The sequence below is a fragment of the Taudactylus pleione genome, unplaced genomic scaffold, assembly GCF_031769625.1.
Source record: "Taudactylus pleione unplaced genomic scaffold, aTauple2 ptg000012l, whole genome shotgun sequence".
In the NCBI taxonomy this organism is placed as follows: Eukaryota; Metazoa; Chordata; class Amphibia; order Anura; family Myobatrachidae; genus Taudactylus; species Taudactylus pleione.
Window position 1 is genome coordinate 2,033,313 of NW_028284415.1, and position 17,362 is coordinate 2,050,674.

Consider the following 17,362-nt stretch of genomic DNA (forward strand, 5'->3'; position numbering starts at 1 on the left):
ATCCATTGCATTAAATGTCTATGCACTCACTGTGACTGTCCTAGGGATCAATGGCTGGAATTCTATTACTAATCAGTTGTGAAACGGGAATGCTAATCACGGTGCTATCACATAGACCACACAGGAAAATTTGCTTATAAGTAATATCACACAGGGCTGCAGAAGAAATTACGCTTAGTGTAATATTACATGGGACTGGGTAAGAAATCATGTTTATATTGTAATATGAAATGGGACTGCACAAGAAATGTTGCTTGCAGAGTAATAATACACAGGACTGCATAAAAAGTGTATCTTATAGTGCAGTAGTTCACAAACTGGGTGCTGTGGTACTCTGGGGTGCCCAGGGACACTTGCAGGGGTGCCACAGGTTGGTGGTCCAGGACCAAATCAAATTATTTAAGGTTAATATAACAGGCAAAACCCTTGACAGTGGTTGTGAATCATAAAATGTGTGGACAAACAGAAGCACAACCCTGTCCACCACCACATAGCTGACCCTTAAGGAAGACAGGTAAGCACAATTTGCGTAATGTAATAATATTTTTCTGAATTTTTCAATAAGAAATGTTTTGGCCTAGGGGTGATACTGTAGGGCGCCATGATTCACAAATGTTTGGGAACCACTGTTATAGTGTAATATTACATGGGACAGCCGATGAAATTACACTTATTGAGCCTGATTCAGAGTTGTGGGCTAATGCTCCTGCAGCTGTGATTTTCGCAGCTATGGATATGCAAAAATATGCTAATACAACAGCGGCCTGGACTTGTACTGAGATGTCCACCTGAGCCGTCGAAGTTGTCTGAAATTGCATACACATACGCAGCATCGGATGCAAATCATGCAACCACTGACATTCTAAGTAAGACTATGGTCACTCAGAATGGCTGCTGTAACAGAAGCTGAAGCCATGTTTCCTGCATACGGGATTGCATATACAGAATGTGACGCCCCTGAAACAATTGAGACACGCCTGCAATTTTTTAGCCGACAAACCCTGTTGCCTCCCCAAACGCTCCCTCACTGTCAATTACACTGCGATTAAAGACTTGCAGCATGTGACTACGGTAATGTACCTTCACAAATGCACAGTGCGTATCAGTCACATGTGCAGTGGCAAAAACTGCCAGATTTGCAAAAACATCGGCACAGCGTAGAACTCGGAATCAGGTGTAATATTACAATGGAGTGTGTAAGAAATTATGCATATATTGTAATATGAAATGGTATTGCACAATAGTAATATTACACTATTTAGTGCTGCGTAAGAAATTATACTTACAGATGTGGTCTCATATACTATTGGCGTAGTCGCACCACTCAGTTCATCTCTTGGCTCATCAGGTCCCGCACAACATGACTTTCACTCGAATGTGCATATTATTCGCAACGCGATGTGACAAACCCGTTTCACGAGACTGCACTGATTAATTTGAAATGTGCCACTTTTATATCTGTGTGTGAGTCTGAATCTGTATACGAAGTGCTACCATGCAACAGCCACGGGTTTTTTCACGTTAAATTTCGCTGTACAGATTCATATTCAGACGCATACAGATATACAAGTGTCAAATATCTAATTAACCTGTGCAGTCTTGTGAAGCAGTTTTGTTGTATCATGTTGGGACTAGACATTTGAGTGAAAATATGCGAAAAAGACTCTACAAGGTTCAGTGCAACTCACTCGCACCAGGTGTCTTGCACCGCATGGCGAATTGAGGCTAGGGGGTAAATTTACTAAAGTAAGAGTTTTTAGAAGTGAGTTTTAGAAGAGATGTTGCCCACAGCAACCAATCAGATTCTAGCTATTACTTTCTAGAAGGTGCTAGTTAAATGTTAAGTAGAATCTAATTGGTTGCTATGGGCAACATCTCTTCTAAAACTCGCCTTCTAAAAACTCTCACTTTAGTAAATGTACCCCTAGCTGTATGAGGACACATCTGTTTATTGTAGTCCATCTAAAATGCTAATGCAGCAGAAGGTGTCTGTTGAAAACAGACACCTCTTTGCTGCATCTGCGATCCAGGCCCTGCAACAGAGGTTGCAGCTTGGAATCACCATCGCAACCATCTGAAGCAATGGCTGCTCTTTTGGCCAGGCTGCGGATGCTTACTGCAGCCTGATTGGGACTTGGCCACTTGCATGGACAGGAAATCTAGGTCCATCGATGCAGACCCTGGCCTCATCCCTCCCGAAAAATGGGGGTGGCACGCTCCTGTTTTCAGAAACGGTGGCCAGCTACGTGTCTGCTCCGCCCCCTAAATGCTTGGGGGCGGAGCAGGCCCCAAAGGCTTAGGGGGGTCTGCGAGTGAGATCGTTGTACCCGTTCCGCACATGTGCAGAACGGGCCATGGGCATGCGCAGAACGGGTCTTGGGTATTGCGCAGACCCCAAAATGTCTAAGATGTGGGCAAAACATCGGCTTATCGTACATCTCTGAATCAGGCCCCTAGAATTGAATATGAATGATGATAATACTATTAATTTTATTAGTAAAATAAAAAAAAAATCCCCCTGCGCACAATATCAGTGCTGCTAGATATTCCAAAGGTGTCATCAAGGGTTGGGTACGGGATCCTAGCAGACAAAATCCTGACACCGGCACCGTTAGGATAAAGACACCTGTCAGTCGGTAACCTAACTCTCCCCCTCTCCCTAACCCTCCCACCCCGATGCCTAAACTTAACCTCCCCCACCCACAGCTATAGCGAGCTGCCAGGAAGATGGTCGCGATGGTCAAGACCATCGCGACCATCGGCTTGCGACGAGACCCTTGTGGTAGGGTCTTGTTGCCGCAAGCCCTGGAGTGCTTTCTGCTCTATCAGAGCCAAGAGCACTCCCACTGACATCACTTGTGATGTCAGTGGGGCCGGCCCCAGACGGTAGGCGTTCCCATGGGAACGCCTCCGTCTGGGCAGCCACGCCCACTAAAGGGGGCGTGCTATCACTCACCATCGACAGCACGCCCCCTTTGTAGCGAGACCCGGAGCGACGGCTTGCCCGTCGTTATCCGAGTCTTGCGCATGCGCACGACGGAGCCGCCTCCGTCGTGCGCATGCGCACTGGGCCAACATCAATCCACTTGCGAGCGCTCAGCGCTCGCGAGCGGGTCTGAATTAGGCCCTGAGGCAGCAAACAAAAATTCTAGAAAATGAGCCCCTTATAGTGATCGCGGCAGTGGAAACACACAGGTCTGTGACCTTTTCATGGATTCTATGTGTTTTAGCTTGAATATAGATACTTAAGACTTTTTGACTAAAGGTAATTATGATTCCAATACAGATGCGCAGATTTTCAATCTTAATTTACTGTCATTTTACTGTATAAGATATGACATATTATAACAATTTATAGGAATAAAAAGAGAAATGACACAGTGAGATGCACAAGAAATGGCACTTAAAGTGCAGTATAACAATGGACTGAATGAAATGAACAAGACGCAATCACCACAATGAATGGGTTTAACCTCCACGTTCATAGGTGCCCTGAAGCCTGTTTACCAGAAGGTGAGGTAAAAGCCAGCAGGGGGCAGTATAATACTATTATTTTAATTCTCAGACAGTGGCGTAAGATCCAAGGGTAGGAACATTGCAATATATACAGTTGTATAACTACAGGTGTGAAATAAATATATACACCCATAAGATACATAATATAATAATATTCCCTATAACCCTATTAATTGCTTAGGAATTTACCTAACTCGCATTAACCTGAACAACATGAAGCAAGTTCGAGCACAAGATCAGAAAATTGTGTACATTTAAGATATATTGTGCAATATTCATAAATGTAGATTGTAACCTGTGTAAAGGAGCCTGTTTATTATTCTCACCTCAAATTTCTGCCGTAGTTCCAGATTTCCATCATCTGCCTCTGGGATGGGCACATTGTAATACTCTCCCTCCTCCAGATTCAGCAGTTTGTACCTCAAATGAAAGAGTGAAATGTTAGACTATCGCTAAGTATTTTGTCACCACAAAGTATATTGTCCATAATTAAGTGGAATTTACCACACCAAACATACAATAAAGGTTACTGATTATATAGAAATACATTGTGCAATAACATTTTGCAATCAATAGAGGTTTTTAGCATAATCATGGCCAAGGTTATGGGCCTACCCACCATATCCAGGTAACCTCTCTGTAGGGTAGGTCCCTAAAATACTAGGGTTCAAATCCAGAGCGCAGGACACCCCTAGATCGGCGCAGCCGATCCACCCCAGGGCATTGCTATAATGAGAAAAGTGAAATGTAAAGTAAGAAAAGTAAGAGCAGCTATGGCTGCATAGAAAGGTGAAAATACAAATATAATAAAAACAAACAGTAAAGTGTTAAAATAGTGCAAAAAAGAATGTGTTATAATGCGATGCCCTGAAGCAGACCAAACAATCCAGGGGACCCACACCCCAAAAATCAACCCAAAGTTGCACTACAGTTTATAACTTGTAGGACTTACCTTGTTTTTATTATAATTGTATTTTCACCTTTCTATGCAGCCATAGCTGCTCCTACCTTTCTTACTTCACATTTCACTTTTCTCATTATAGCGATGCCCTGGGGTGGCTCAGCTGTGCCGATTTAGGGGTGTCCTGCTCTCTGGATTTGAATCCTAGTATGTTAGGGACCTACCCTACAGAGAGGTTACCTGGATATGGTGGGTAGGCCTATAACCCTGGCCACGATTATGCTAAAAACCTCTATTGATTGCAAAATTTTATTGCACAATGTATTTATATATAATCAGTAATTTGGAGTTGTGCACCTGTAATTTGTCTGTTTCTGTGCCTGCAATAAGTCTCACCAGGTAGCACCTCCCATTATATATATTTAGGGTGTGTAGTCCAGGAATCTTTCCTATACAATAAAGGTTGTTGCAAGTTAATTCACTGTAAAATCCGCATGCGTGCCTAGAAATACACTCACATTTCTAGTATTACCATTAGGCCAAACCTCAAGCTATTATTTTGGGAGAAAATGCTTACCGCTTAATAAGAATGACAGGAATTTTTGGAGGAGCAATCTAGTACCAAAGAACCATTCAATTAACTAAAGCCCAATATTTTATACACATGTCAGGATGTGTGTGATATTCAATATATATATATATATATATACTTATATATATATATATATATACACACACACACACACACATACATGAGGGCTAGCTGAAAAGTAACGAGGCTGATTTTTTTTATTCAGAATCAGATTACTCCACAGGTTCATAAAATTTTTATTTTCCAAATAGCGTCCTTCACATTCAATACATTTTTTGCAGCATTTCAACACTTGATTCAGAGACGTGCAATAGACTGTTTTGTGACATCACTGTTAGTGTTGCAGCTGTGACATTTTTCACTTTATCATCTGTTGAGAACTTCTTTCCGCACAGTTGTTTTTTCAGGTCTGGGAATGCCCAGAAATGACAGGGAGCTAAATGCAGGCTATATGGAGGGGGTTCCAGTGCTGTCCTATTCATTTCAGTTAGTGCTGCTAATGCAACAGCAGCAACATGTGGTCAGGCATTGTCTTGGAGTAAAAACCACAGTTTCTTCAGCAAATGTGGTATTTTCTTCCTCATGGCTCCACGCATATAGGTTTTCAGGACGTTTGCACAGTAGTCACCATTAGTTGTCTGTGCACAGGGAACCCAGTGCGTAGGATGATACCTTGCACATCATATAACAGCAGAAGCATGACTTTACAGGCCATAGGAACCACACAGAATTTTTTGGGCGGAGGCGAATTTGCGTGTTTCCATACACTGGACTGTCTGGATTCCGGGGAGGCGAATTTGCGTGTTTCCATACACTAGACTGTTTGGATTCCGGATCATAATTACGAATCCACAATTGTCACACATCACAATCGATATCAGGAAATCAGGTATCCTCTCCAACATTTGAACGGTGTTCTTGCAAGATTCAACTCATCGTCGCATGTTCTCTTCTGTGAGATTTCTGGGTACCCACCTGGCACACACGCGATGCATTTTCAGTTCCTTTGTCACAATATGCTGAACCCGTCAACCCTTCTGTGATTTTACAACATCTCTGCAGCTTTGGCAATGTTGACATCTGTAAAAGCGGTGGATGGTCTCCCAGAATGCGCTTTGTCAGGCACTCACATATTACCCTCTTTGAAGTGCTTCCACCACCGAAATACTGCAGATCGGCCAATTGTTTCTCCACCGTATGCTTGCTGTAACAATTCATGAAGATCATTTCCACTTTTTCAAAGTTTCACACAAAATTCAATAACACATCTGACGTAATCTCACAGACACGTCTTCCTCATCCACCTTGACGAAACGTACGAAGACCTTCCACTCGCTATGACCAAACAAAGACAATTATGGCAGTCCAACAGCAAAACCGCAAGTTCAGACACAATAGCAGGTATATATTGTGACAACTTGGGGTAGTTAGCTTGGTAGACTGGTGTCAGTGGTGCAGTGATTAGGTGCAGAATCAGACTCCACACGTGGCATTTCAGTAAAATGAATGAACGTTAGACTCAGAATCAGACTCCACATGTGGTATTTCAGTAAAATTAATGAACGTGGTGCTTTACTTCTAGCATAATCAGGAAACAAACAGAAAATAATAAATGCCTAGCCCTTTCTTAAGGCACTAGCTCACTTCTTCGCCTTAAGTAACCTTGGGCAGCTAGTCTGCAAACATAGTTTAAAGTCTCTCTCTGCCTCCTGCAGAGTAACACTGGGATAATTAGCCTGGCCTGGCCTGGCTTCTGGCTTTTCAATTGTCCGCTGTCCTGACACAGGCTTCAGCCTGGTCTTTAGCTGCCACAGCCTCACAGTCTGGCCTGCTTCCTTGCAGTTAACATAGGCTCAGTAAGAGAGTTTGATGGTCTTCCCTGTATCTCACAGGTCTAGGCTCAGGCCTCCTGGCCCCCAATGGCTTCCTGGCACAATGAGCTCTGTCTGACTGTTCTGGCTCAGTCCTCCCTGGAGTGAATCCACTGGGCAGCCCCTACACAATCTCCCAGAATGCTTTTGTATTCTGTGTGGGCGGATCTCTCCTGCCACACACAGAATCTGCTGCTCACCAACGCCATCTCTGGTGATCCTGCCACAATATATATATATACACACACACACAAACAGGGCTGTAACTAGGGTGATGCGACCTGTGCCATGGTACAGCTGCAGGGCAGGGGGTGCTGTTTGGGGCTGTCAGTTTTCTGTTTATTATCATTCTCATTTGTACAGCTTCCTCTTCTTTTATCCCCAGCATCTCCTGGCCTCCCCTATCTCCTCACTGGCCCTTCCCCATAAGTCCATGGCCCTTTTTTGGGTGTACGTCTTATGTTCTTATTTGAAAAATATGGGAGGGGGCACCAATGCTCTCTCTGGCACAGGGCACCAAAATCTAGTTACAGCTCTCTCTCTCTATATATATATATATATACACACACACTATGTACACAACAGTGAATGGACACTGACAGCAAATAGATCAATGAGATTTTATTGATGTCAGTACTTTCCTATGTGCAGTGATTACTGCAGACACCCTTCTTGACAAATTGTCCACAAGTTCCTGGACAACAGCAGGTGGTATGTTTTGCCATTCCGCCTTAAGTACAGTGACCAACTTTGACACTGAAGAAGGTCGAGTCGGTGTAGAATGCACCCATCACTCTAATTCGTCCCACAGGTTCTCAATGGGGTTATGATCTGGACTCTGAGCTGCCAGTCCATCCAACCTCACCCTGGAAACACGACAGGGGACATTGTCGACCAGATAAAAACATTCTTATCCTGGCACAAGTCTTATACTTACGCTACTTAGTATGGATTTATTTCCTAACATTGCACACTGCTTTTGTCATTAGCATATCTTTTTATATACTACTAAGCAGCAACAACATTTACAAAAAAATATAACACTGTCAATACTTTGTTCACCATTAGCATTTTATTGTACTTTTTAGTCACACTGGTGTAATGTATAACATCATATGAGGATTGTTTACATAGTAATACACAACCAGTTTGTCATGTCACAGTATTCTTAATAGTCATCACTGTCACTTTGCATACGTTGTCTAAATTGTTTTTTACATGGTGCATTTTATATTCGTCAGCATTTTTGCTGTATATTTAATTGTATTCTAAACATATGTGCACAGTCAGCATCACACTATATTTTCTCATGTTCCCAGTCACTATTATTGTTTGTAGTTAAAGTTCAGTGGTTTCCATGGCTATAAATTTTGATGTATAGAGCAGAATGACTTCCGGGTGACATTACCCCCAGCATGCTCATAGCTCTCTACGTTGGGTTCCGTCCACTGGAAAGCAGTTTGGTATTCACAGTGTGCACCTGTGGGGAGGTGTGTCTTTGGGGATATAAGGTGAGTCATTAACATTGGTATATTTTATGCGTCGTGATGAAAAGGATTTTTTCCCCGAAACATTGACTAAAACAACACGTTTTTCACTGTATCAACAGTCTTTGAGTGCCGCCCGTTCAGTATCCTGCATATTCTGGGAGGTTTGCTAGCCTCCTAAAGGAGGGCACCAGAGCAAGTATTTGTATTACCACACGGAAGAGTGCCGGACTCATAATATATGATTGATAGATAGATAGATAGATAGATAGATAGATAGATAGATAGATAGATAGATAGATAGATAGATAGGATAGTGATATGTCTGGGGCAATTAGCACAGAAGAGAGGGCAGTGGTACAGTGTCTTGGTGCACAATAAGGGTCCACATATAACTTTGCATTTCAAAAATAATAAACGACCTAGCCCCCATGCAAGACACTACCTCACTGCTTGAACCCTGACTACCAGGGCAGCTAGTCTGCAAATGTAACAGTCTCAGTCTTTAGTACTGTCTCTCACAAGTAAAGACACTGGCCTGGCTTGGCTGCCACAACTTCACATAGATACAGTCCTAAAGAATTGTGATCCTTCCTGTAAATTGCAGGTCTGGACACGGCCTTCTGGCCTTCACAGCTCCAAGGCTTACTGGCCTGACTAGTCTGCCTCAGTCCTCCTTGGACTGATTGCACTCGGCAGCCATTAGGTGTCCTTTTTCTTCCATGTGTGAGTGGGTCCCTCCAGCCCCTCACAGAATCCATGGCTCGCTATTTTAATAGTTACAGTAGTTACAAAGTGGACATTTTGAAAATAAACATGACAAAGAATGTGTGACCAATATATTGTGCTATCAACCTGTATCAGTTGGTTGTTCATATAATCCATGGTGGGAATGGGGGAATAAAACAGTGCAATCTCTTTAAAGACTCACCACCCACATGCTGGCATTTTCATGAGTTCTGAAACTCCAAATGAGAAGGATCCCATAAAATCATTTCTAGTAGTTCGATCCCAGTCCCAGATCTCTACTGAAAGCCGCCGATCTTTGTCTGAAGGTTTTAATTTACTGTGACATAAAAATAGAGACAACGAGGTTAAAAGGTGAAACCTTACACTACTGACAACTACAGAAGATAATAGAATGGGATGACATTATTAGCAATAAACTGTAACATATATTCTAGCTTCCTAACTTCGTCTGTCCTTTATCATATCTCCCTGCCTCCCATCTCTCCAGCCCTACAAAGCTTCTACCACCAATCTCCATATGTTTCTATCACTTATCTATCCAACTCACAAACAGATGTTCCTAAGATTTAACGTTCTAGCAGACTACCACTTGTTTCTACTGCACATCTCTCCAGTCTCCTGATGCTTTACTCTACAACTTTCCAGTTATCACATGTTACCAGTAATAATCTCTCCATTCCCTCTATCAGATGCTGCAGAAATCTTCAATGCACAAGATATTCCTTCCAGTTTAGGGGACGATTCAATTAGTGTTTTGGCTACGTTGTGCAATTCCGCAGTGGTTCATATGGGCCAGCAACATTGCTAGTTTTTAGGTTTTCCCTGCACTCCATAGAGGAATGAAGGATAATTAGCAATGTTAAGCATACTGAATAGATAAATATGTGCACATGTGTACATTGCGGTACTGTGTATTTGGTGGCACATTGCTGCTAACTGTTTCGGCCCCCTAGTCTCCAGCTTTTTGTTAGGTATAAATCAATCCAACTCTCCACCTTTCCATGTTAGACTCAAGCTCAACAACAGATGGATTTTGAGATGAATGCATCCAGTACACTATCAGAAATATTACCACCCTGCTGACTAGAGGGGCCCATCCATCTATGGACCAGATTCCCCATTCTACCAATCCGACCCGCGAATTGGCGGCCATAGATGATCGGCAATCCATCCGTGGACCTGATTTGTGAATCGGCCGCTAAAAATGACAGTAATCTGCCTCTGGATCGGGGAAACTTAACATGTAAAAAATCCCCGGCTCGCCTTTTTTGAATATTCCCGATTCCCCGACCGTGCCGATGGCAGAACCAAGAATTGCTGCAATAGCAGCTAGATGTATGGGCCCCTTAAGTTTCCAGCCTACAATTAAATATTTATGTTGCCTATGTATCCAGTCCACCACTAGTTTTTCCTGCTGCTTATGTCCACTAGTGGACAATACTTTTTTATTTTAGTGTCCAGACCATAACAAGATGTTACTGAAACCTAATCTCCTGGCAGATGTTTCTGAATTCCATTAACAGAAAACATTTTATATGCCCAACTTTGTAGTCAACCATCAAGAGTCCCTTATATGTTTCACTCTAAAATCCCGCACCAGATGTTCATTTGTTCCAACAGTCTTTTAAGTCCCTATGAAGAATGGAACATACAAGGTGAATATCTCGTTCCAATTAGGGTTAAGTGTGGAGCGGATGGTTTTGGTTTTCTGCTTGCTTTCATTCTTAGGGTCAGGAATTAGTTTGAGCTTCACATATGGGTCTGACAGTCCATTGGGGTCCATAGGGATCAAGTTCTTGGCTTCACGAACTGGAAAAAAAAAGATTTAGTGTTAATGAAATTATTTTTAAACATAAACAGAATATATAATTTATATCTTCCAGTTTCAAGTTCAGATTTCAGAACTACACTTCTAAATTGGCTTTTGTGTTTCAATATTTCATATACCTCCTTGAACTGCACTGGTGGATCGTTACTATATCGATTAACTGTAATGGATTAACGCATTGTAATGATTGTTAGAAAGTCACAATGTCTACCTTTGCTGTTCCGTAATACTGTACACCTGCTATGTCCAGCCTCAAAAATATATTATCCTTCATTGCATGATACAAGTATTAGTCTTTTGTCCATAATATCTTGATCCTTGTTATGTTAGTATGCGGTACAGTGCACATATGCATCCTGTGACATGGATATTTGTATTATAATACAGAAACCACTGCTCTAATATAACCACAACCAGTTTTGCACACCCACTTCAAAGATGAAACCTCTTCAAATGTCCTAGTTTTTCCCCTAAAATGTAAGTTTTTCAAAGATCTTGAACTAAACATTGATGCTTTTCCCTGGGCATAACTGCATTGATCAGACTTAGGTAGTCTTATGGTGCATACACACGGTATGATAAAAACGCACAATATGAACAATAACGATATCAATCATATCATTATCGTTCATATCGTGCATTTTTCGGTGCCTCCAACCCACCAACGACCTGCGATGCACGGGCACGTATAGATATCGTCCATCGACCGTGCATGCAGGACAACCTGGTCGATATTGACCAAGTTACTATAGGGCCGTCGTTGGTGGGTTGGTGATGTGCAGTATGATCGATATCAATCATCCAGCACACCGGGAAGGTGCAGGGAGAACGTTCAGCGATATAGTTATTGCTGACGATCATCCTGTGTGTATGCACCATTAGTTTTATTTTATTTTTATATCAAAATTGTTCATCTTGGACACCCCTGTAATGTTACATGACAAATGAGCATACCACTTATTTGCTCTATCCCAGAATAGTGCTTGAGAATAGAGCTTGAGAATTGTGCTTAAACAAAAAAAAACTTTGCCAATAAAGTAATTAACATTATAACAAAGCTGCAAAGCAGTCCCATATAGAGATAGAAAAATGGTAAAAAACAATAATAAGGATACAAGTTATGTACACTTATGTAGCCAATAAATTCTGAAACCAATAAAACATAGATTTGATTGAGTAAAATACATGTTCCTGGAAGAGAGAAGTGTCTGGGCAGCAATCCTGTTAGGACCAGGCCAGGCCACTGTGAGATGGAACATATTTTTAATAAAACAAAATGCAATCAGGATATTTTGTCGTGCAGAGGGATTATGAGGGACAAAATGATAATACCAGCACTAGAGAGAGCATTTAATTATTTCATTCAGAAAATACACTCCATGCATCACCTACATGTGCCCTTGTGTGACATGCAGAGAAAGGGAAGTGCAAAAGATGTGTGTATAATATACATGTGTATGTAGGTAAGTCACTTTGTACTGTATGTCTCCTGGCACCAATGTGATTAAATAAGGCTGAATGGGAAGGAAATGTGTCTGATACTTTCTGTGAACAGGCTTACAGAATATGTATGCATTAAATAATTCTATTGTTTTCCCTTCACTATTGTACAGTGCCACTGATAAAAGAACAAAACAAGACCACTAATTTACCAAAGTCCAAACATGTTGTCACAATGTTACATTATCAGTGAGCCAGACAACATTTTACAGATCTGCCATATCTCAATAATCTGAATACTGTAGTACAAAAAATTGCAATTATTACGTCTCTACTAACGTCCTCCGTGATTTGATAATAGCATACTGCATGATTGCCGTGGAAAAAAATATCTGTAAATCTCCAGAGGTAAAATTTTGAACAATTTCCTGTCTGCAATACGTATTATGTCCACTGGGGGGAACGCACTAGTAAAGTGAGTGGGAATCGGTATGTAATGCCGGCGGCTGAATAGCCCCCGGATCATATACCAACACCAAAAGACAGAAGGAGACAATTCCCGACTGGGGCTAGTAAGCATACCAACCCTCCGTTAGTGGTGCCTATCCCTAACCTCCACCCCTAGTGCCTAACCATAACCTCCCCCCATTAGTGCTTAGCCCCAACTCCCCCCTCTCCGCACCCTAAACCTAACCTTCCCGGGGGGGGGGGGGTGCCTAGCCCCCCCCTAGTGGTGCATAACCCCCCCCTTTCTCTACCCTAACCCTCCCAGGGGGGTGCATAACCCTAAGTTTCCCCCCCCCGGGGGTCCCTAAACCTATCCCTCCCCCCCCGCAGCTAGAACCTAAGACACCCAGCTTACCTTCGTTCGGTATGCCGGGTGTCGGGATTTTGTAGTGGGGCTAATGATAGGCGTCAGGATTTCGAAGCCTATCTATAGTCCCCGTCAGGCTTGCAGTGTCAGGATATTGGTGGGCGGGATAGCGACCGCCAGTAACCTGACTGCATCCCAAGTGGGGGAGTATCCCTATCTTTTACTGAGGAAATAATAACTAGAAAAACAAAAACACTGACCAACATAGTTTGACAGGTTAAAGCAAGGGTGGGGAACCTTTTTTCTGCAAAAGGGCCATTTAGATATATATATATATAACATTATTTGTGGGCCTGGTGCAGGCTACGCCCCCTCCGTGTGACTTCACACGGGGGAAGTGCCACAATCGTCGGTGATTACAGCAATGCTTAGAGCATCCTGAGGGGAGCTAAGGGCAGCAGTGTGACAGTCTGAAGCGATGTAAGGGCGCTCCAGGCGGCACTGCTGCATAGATTCTGGCTGCAGGGTGCCATTCTAGGCACCCTGCTAGCCAGATGAGGCAAGCAGAAAAAAGGTCAGAGGGCCAGACCAAATGTTTCAGGGGGCCTTATATGGCCCTCGGGCCTGAGGTTACCCCTCCCTGGGTTTAAGTAAATGCTATAAATATCCATCCAGAAAAACCTGCAGCATACTGTTTACTGTGTACAGTAGAAGCAGCAGAAAACACTTTATTTAAACAATTTTGAAAAATAGCAGAAAGCTGTAGGGTATAGAAATGCAGAACTATAGACCTGGCCTCAAGGACCAGCAGCAGCGCAGAAATTCTGGTTATTGCTGCATAAAAGTAAACAGCTTGTAATTATATTATTAATAATCCAAAAGGAACAGAACCTGTGCAGCCACTGGGCTGAGAAGATGCAGGAAATCTGGCCCCAGGGCAGAAGGGCTAGCAGTAACCATGTCATGAAAGAGCTGATAGATACCCCTCGCAGTGATGAGTCTGTTTCTGACAAAAATGACATGTGACTGCTCTCTGATCAGCTCACACAGAGATAATTCTGGAGATAAAATAACCCGACAATATACAACACGTTTGCCGCCCTGTAGTTCTGTGATGATCAAGGTGGGTGTGCAAGCACATCAGGTGCTAGAAATGATGTGGAGCATCAGGGTCAATATAATTCCATACACTGTATTTTTCCTCTCAGATTGTATGCCCATACATACAGGAGATACAGCATGCGCACCTACAGTTACATCACCCTATATTTAAAACACACATTGCACATGTGGTAGGGCACCCTGGGATGTGTAGTTACAGAGCAGCTGGAGGGCTGCATGTTGAATACCCCTGGTATAAGAGGTTTTGTGTTTAAAACCCTTGCTTGGAGTTTGTTAAATAGTTTATGTCAAACAAGTAAAAAACATCGATTAACATTGGAAACATTCACGTTTCCAAACCAATACTTAGGACTAAACAATGTTTTTTAACTAATGGTAAAAACATTGCTACTACTGATGTGTTCATTCGATGTCCCATACCTACTGTGTGGAGATGCAACTGATGGCAGAGAACGCATGGTAAACATAGTAGAAGCAAAAAAGCCAATGGAAATGGAATCCCTGGCTGACAGACAGAAAGCAGTAAGGAGAGGGATAGGTGTAGCAGGCAAAGGGAAAATAATGCTGAGGAGAAAAGGAATGAGAGGGTAGACAGAAGTTAGGAAATTGAGGGAGGAAAAATAACATTTAAATTGAAGAGGGTAAGATGGTAAGAGTGAAATAACATTGAGAAAAAAAAGGAAAAGTTAGGAGATACAGCTTCAATTAAATTTAAGAGGGTGAGAAGGAAATTGAAAGATATTTCGGGCTCTATTCATAAATATTTCAAATTATGATGTAAAATCTTTTCACAGAGCTTGTAGCACTGGAAGTGTATCTGATCTATCTTATTACACATTTCTACACTATCTTGCTCATTAACTTTATCATGACAGAGTGATAAAAGATATGCTATTTGAATATACTGTATTACTTTCTTCAAATGTGAATATGGAATGCCCCCCCCCCCCTCCAGAACCTACCCTACCCCCATAGGGTTTGCACCACTCCCTATAATGTTTTTCAGCCACTGCTTATCTGCTGGCTGCTCTCCCGACTCCCGTCCACTGCCGCGGCTCCTCAGTCGAGCAGGCTCAGGGTCACATGTGAATTGACGTCCACGACCAGAGCAAAGTCCAGGTCACGGAGGAGGAGCGTCGCTGATACTGATCGGTGCTCTCCACAGTGGCTCCTCTGTTACAGCACTGCAGCAGGAGGACATGAAACGCGAGACAATGGAGGAGCGAAGGTGCCCCCTTCAGGGCTTAGCACCCGGCAGCAACTGACTCCATTATCTCCTGCAGTTCCGCCACTGATTCAGGTATACTTACCTGCCAGTGATCCAAAGTGATCAAGCAGGTCTCAGCGATGAGCCAATCCCTGCAATTGATCCATAATCACAATTGTACATGCGCAATGCAGTAGGATGCCCAGAGGTCAGAGACTAAGCCCAGGCTAGAGCGACTGTTCATGCCTCCCACTGACAATCTGTGCCAGTAAGGTTGGTTGACCATCAAAAATACTGACAGCCTTCAGTGGACACATCCTGCAGACTCTGCCCTCTACCCCTGTAAGAGGTAAGTGGAATTTGGGCACAGTGCTATAAAGTCTCAGAGCTGTTCCACTTACGTCAATGGTGCGGATCAGGATGCATGCTTAAAAGTTACTTGATTTGCTGTTTAAAGAAGAAAAAAACTTTAGGATTACAGTTTAAAATTAAAAAGAGAGATAGAGAAATAGCTACACTACCCCCATTGGGAATAGGGCACAAATGATATCGCATTAGTAAAGAGTGGCCTTGTGTGTGGGGTGCCACAGACAGAAGCTCACAAAATGAGAGTCACACTGTCCTCATACTTCTATACGTGTACAACCAGCTCTGGCATCTACATACCCTCCAGTTCAATTCTCACCATGCATGAAGGATATGTCTTCTCCACTTGCTAGGCATGTCGCCATCCGCCAATGGTCAGTGATATTATACAGTTCTATGACCGACTTTAGCCAATTCATTTTCATATTTGATTATATTCATGTTTGATACTATATTTGTTTGTTTTTTCTCCAGCACATGATTGTGTGCTTTTCAATATCTCATGGCAGCTACGCTGTCTATCTTCCATCCGAATCATCTCCCTCACGGACCATACTACAGACCCCTGTAAACTATCCCTCACAGCATTAAACATCCTGTTAACCATGACAACACTCCATGGCTACAAACAGCTAAGTTTCACATTTCTAGCTCCTAGGTCAAACAAATGCTAAGGTACAAGGATAGCGCCTGCTTTTCTCCGACCACTCCCCCGTTACCACCCCCAAAACGCTGACGTCCCATCGCTAGCTCTGCGATGGCTTTGTATCTGCGTACGAGATCGCAATGCGATCATAATACTGGCCGGCTGTTGCAGTTCCGATCTGTGATGAATCAGGCCCTGTATCAATAATATCTACCCAATTAGTCATGCCTTCATTTGTGCAAGTTTAAGCAAGTCTACATCTTCAGTTCAGGTATGTACCCCTTTCAGTTGTCCAGCTTTCAGGATCACTTAAATATAAAAAGTTGCATATAAAACGATGATACTTTTCACAGAAATATCTGTCAGTGTGTGTACGCTAGTAGAGAAGAAAGACTGTCAGATAGAGGAGAATACTTAGTGCAGTAATATACAGAAACACAAGGTATGAAATATAGCAGCTTAACAGCAATATTTTAGTATTTAGTATAAATTCAACATTACAACATGTAAAACAATAAAAGTACAAGTTGTGCACAGTAGTTAATAATTGGTGCATTCTCTCATGGCCATGTGGCAATTAAGAAAGTGGAGGAACAGAGTCCAGTGTGTTGGTCTGCATTCCTAGACAATGCTATAGCCAGGGATGCCGTGTTGCCAACCAAGGGGCATATTCAATTAGCCTCGAAAAAAGCCCTGGACTTTTCCCATGCTAGACTTTTCGCCGACATCGCTGGTTTTGCATGCGAAAAAGTAGCTAGCTCGTCCCCACTTATCCCCGTATTCAATTCCAAATCAACGAAAATGGAACTCGGCGAATTCGAA

General features: G+C 42.6%; 1 protein-coding gene across 2 annotated transcripts in view; it reads right to left on the minus strand.

Annotated features, from left to right (window-relative positions):
• Window positions 1-17,362, minus strand: part of PRKCA (protein kinase C alpha) — a 436,189-nt gene that overhangs the window by 104,694 nt on the left and 314,133 nt on the right. For both annotated transcript variants that reach the window (XM_088468544.1, XM_088468543.1), the window contains exons 6-8: window positions 10,770-10,926; window positions 9,299-9,433; window positions 3,843-3,936 (exon numbers count right to left, since the gene is read on the minus strand). In XM_088468544.1, the coding sequence (XP_088324670.1) occupies window positions 3,843-3,936; window positions 9,299-9,433; window positions 10,770-10,926 (386 nt within the window). The remainder of the gene's footprint in view (window positions 1-3,842; window positions 3,937-9,298; window positions 9,434-10,769; window positions 10,927-17,362) is intronic.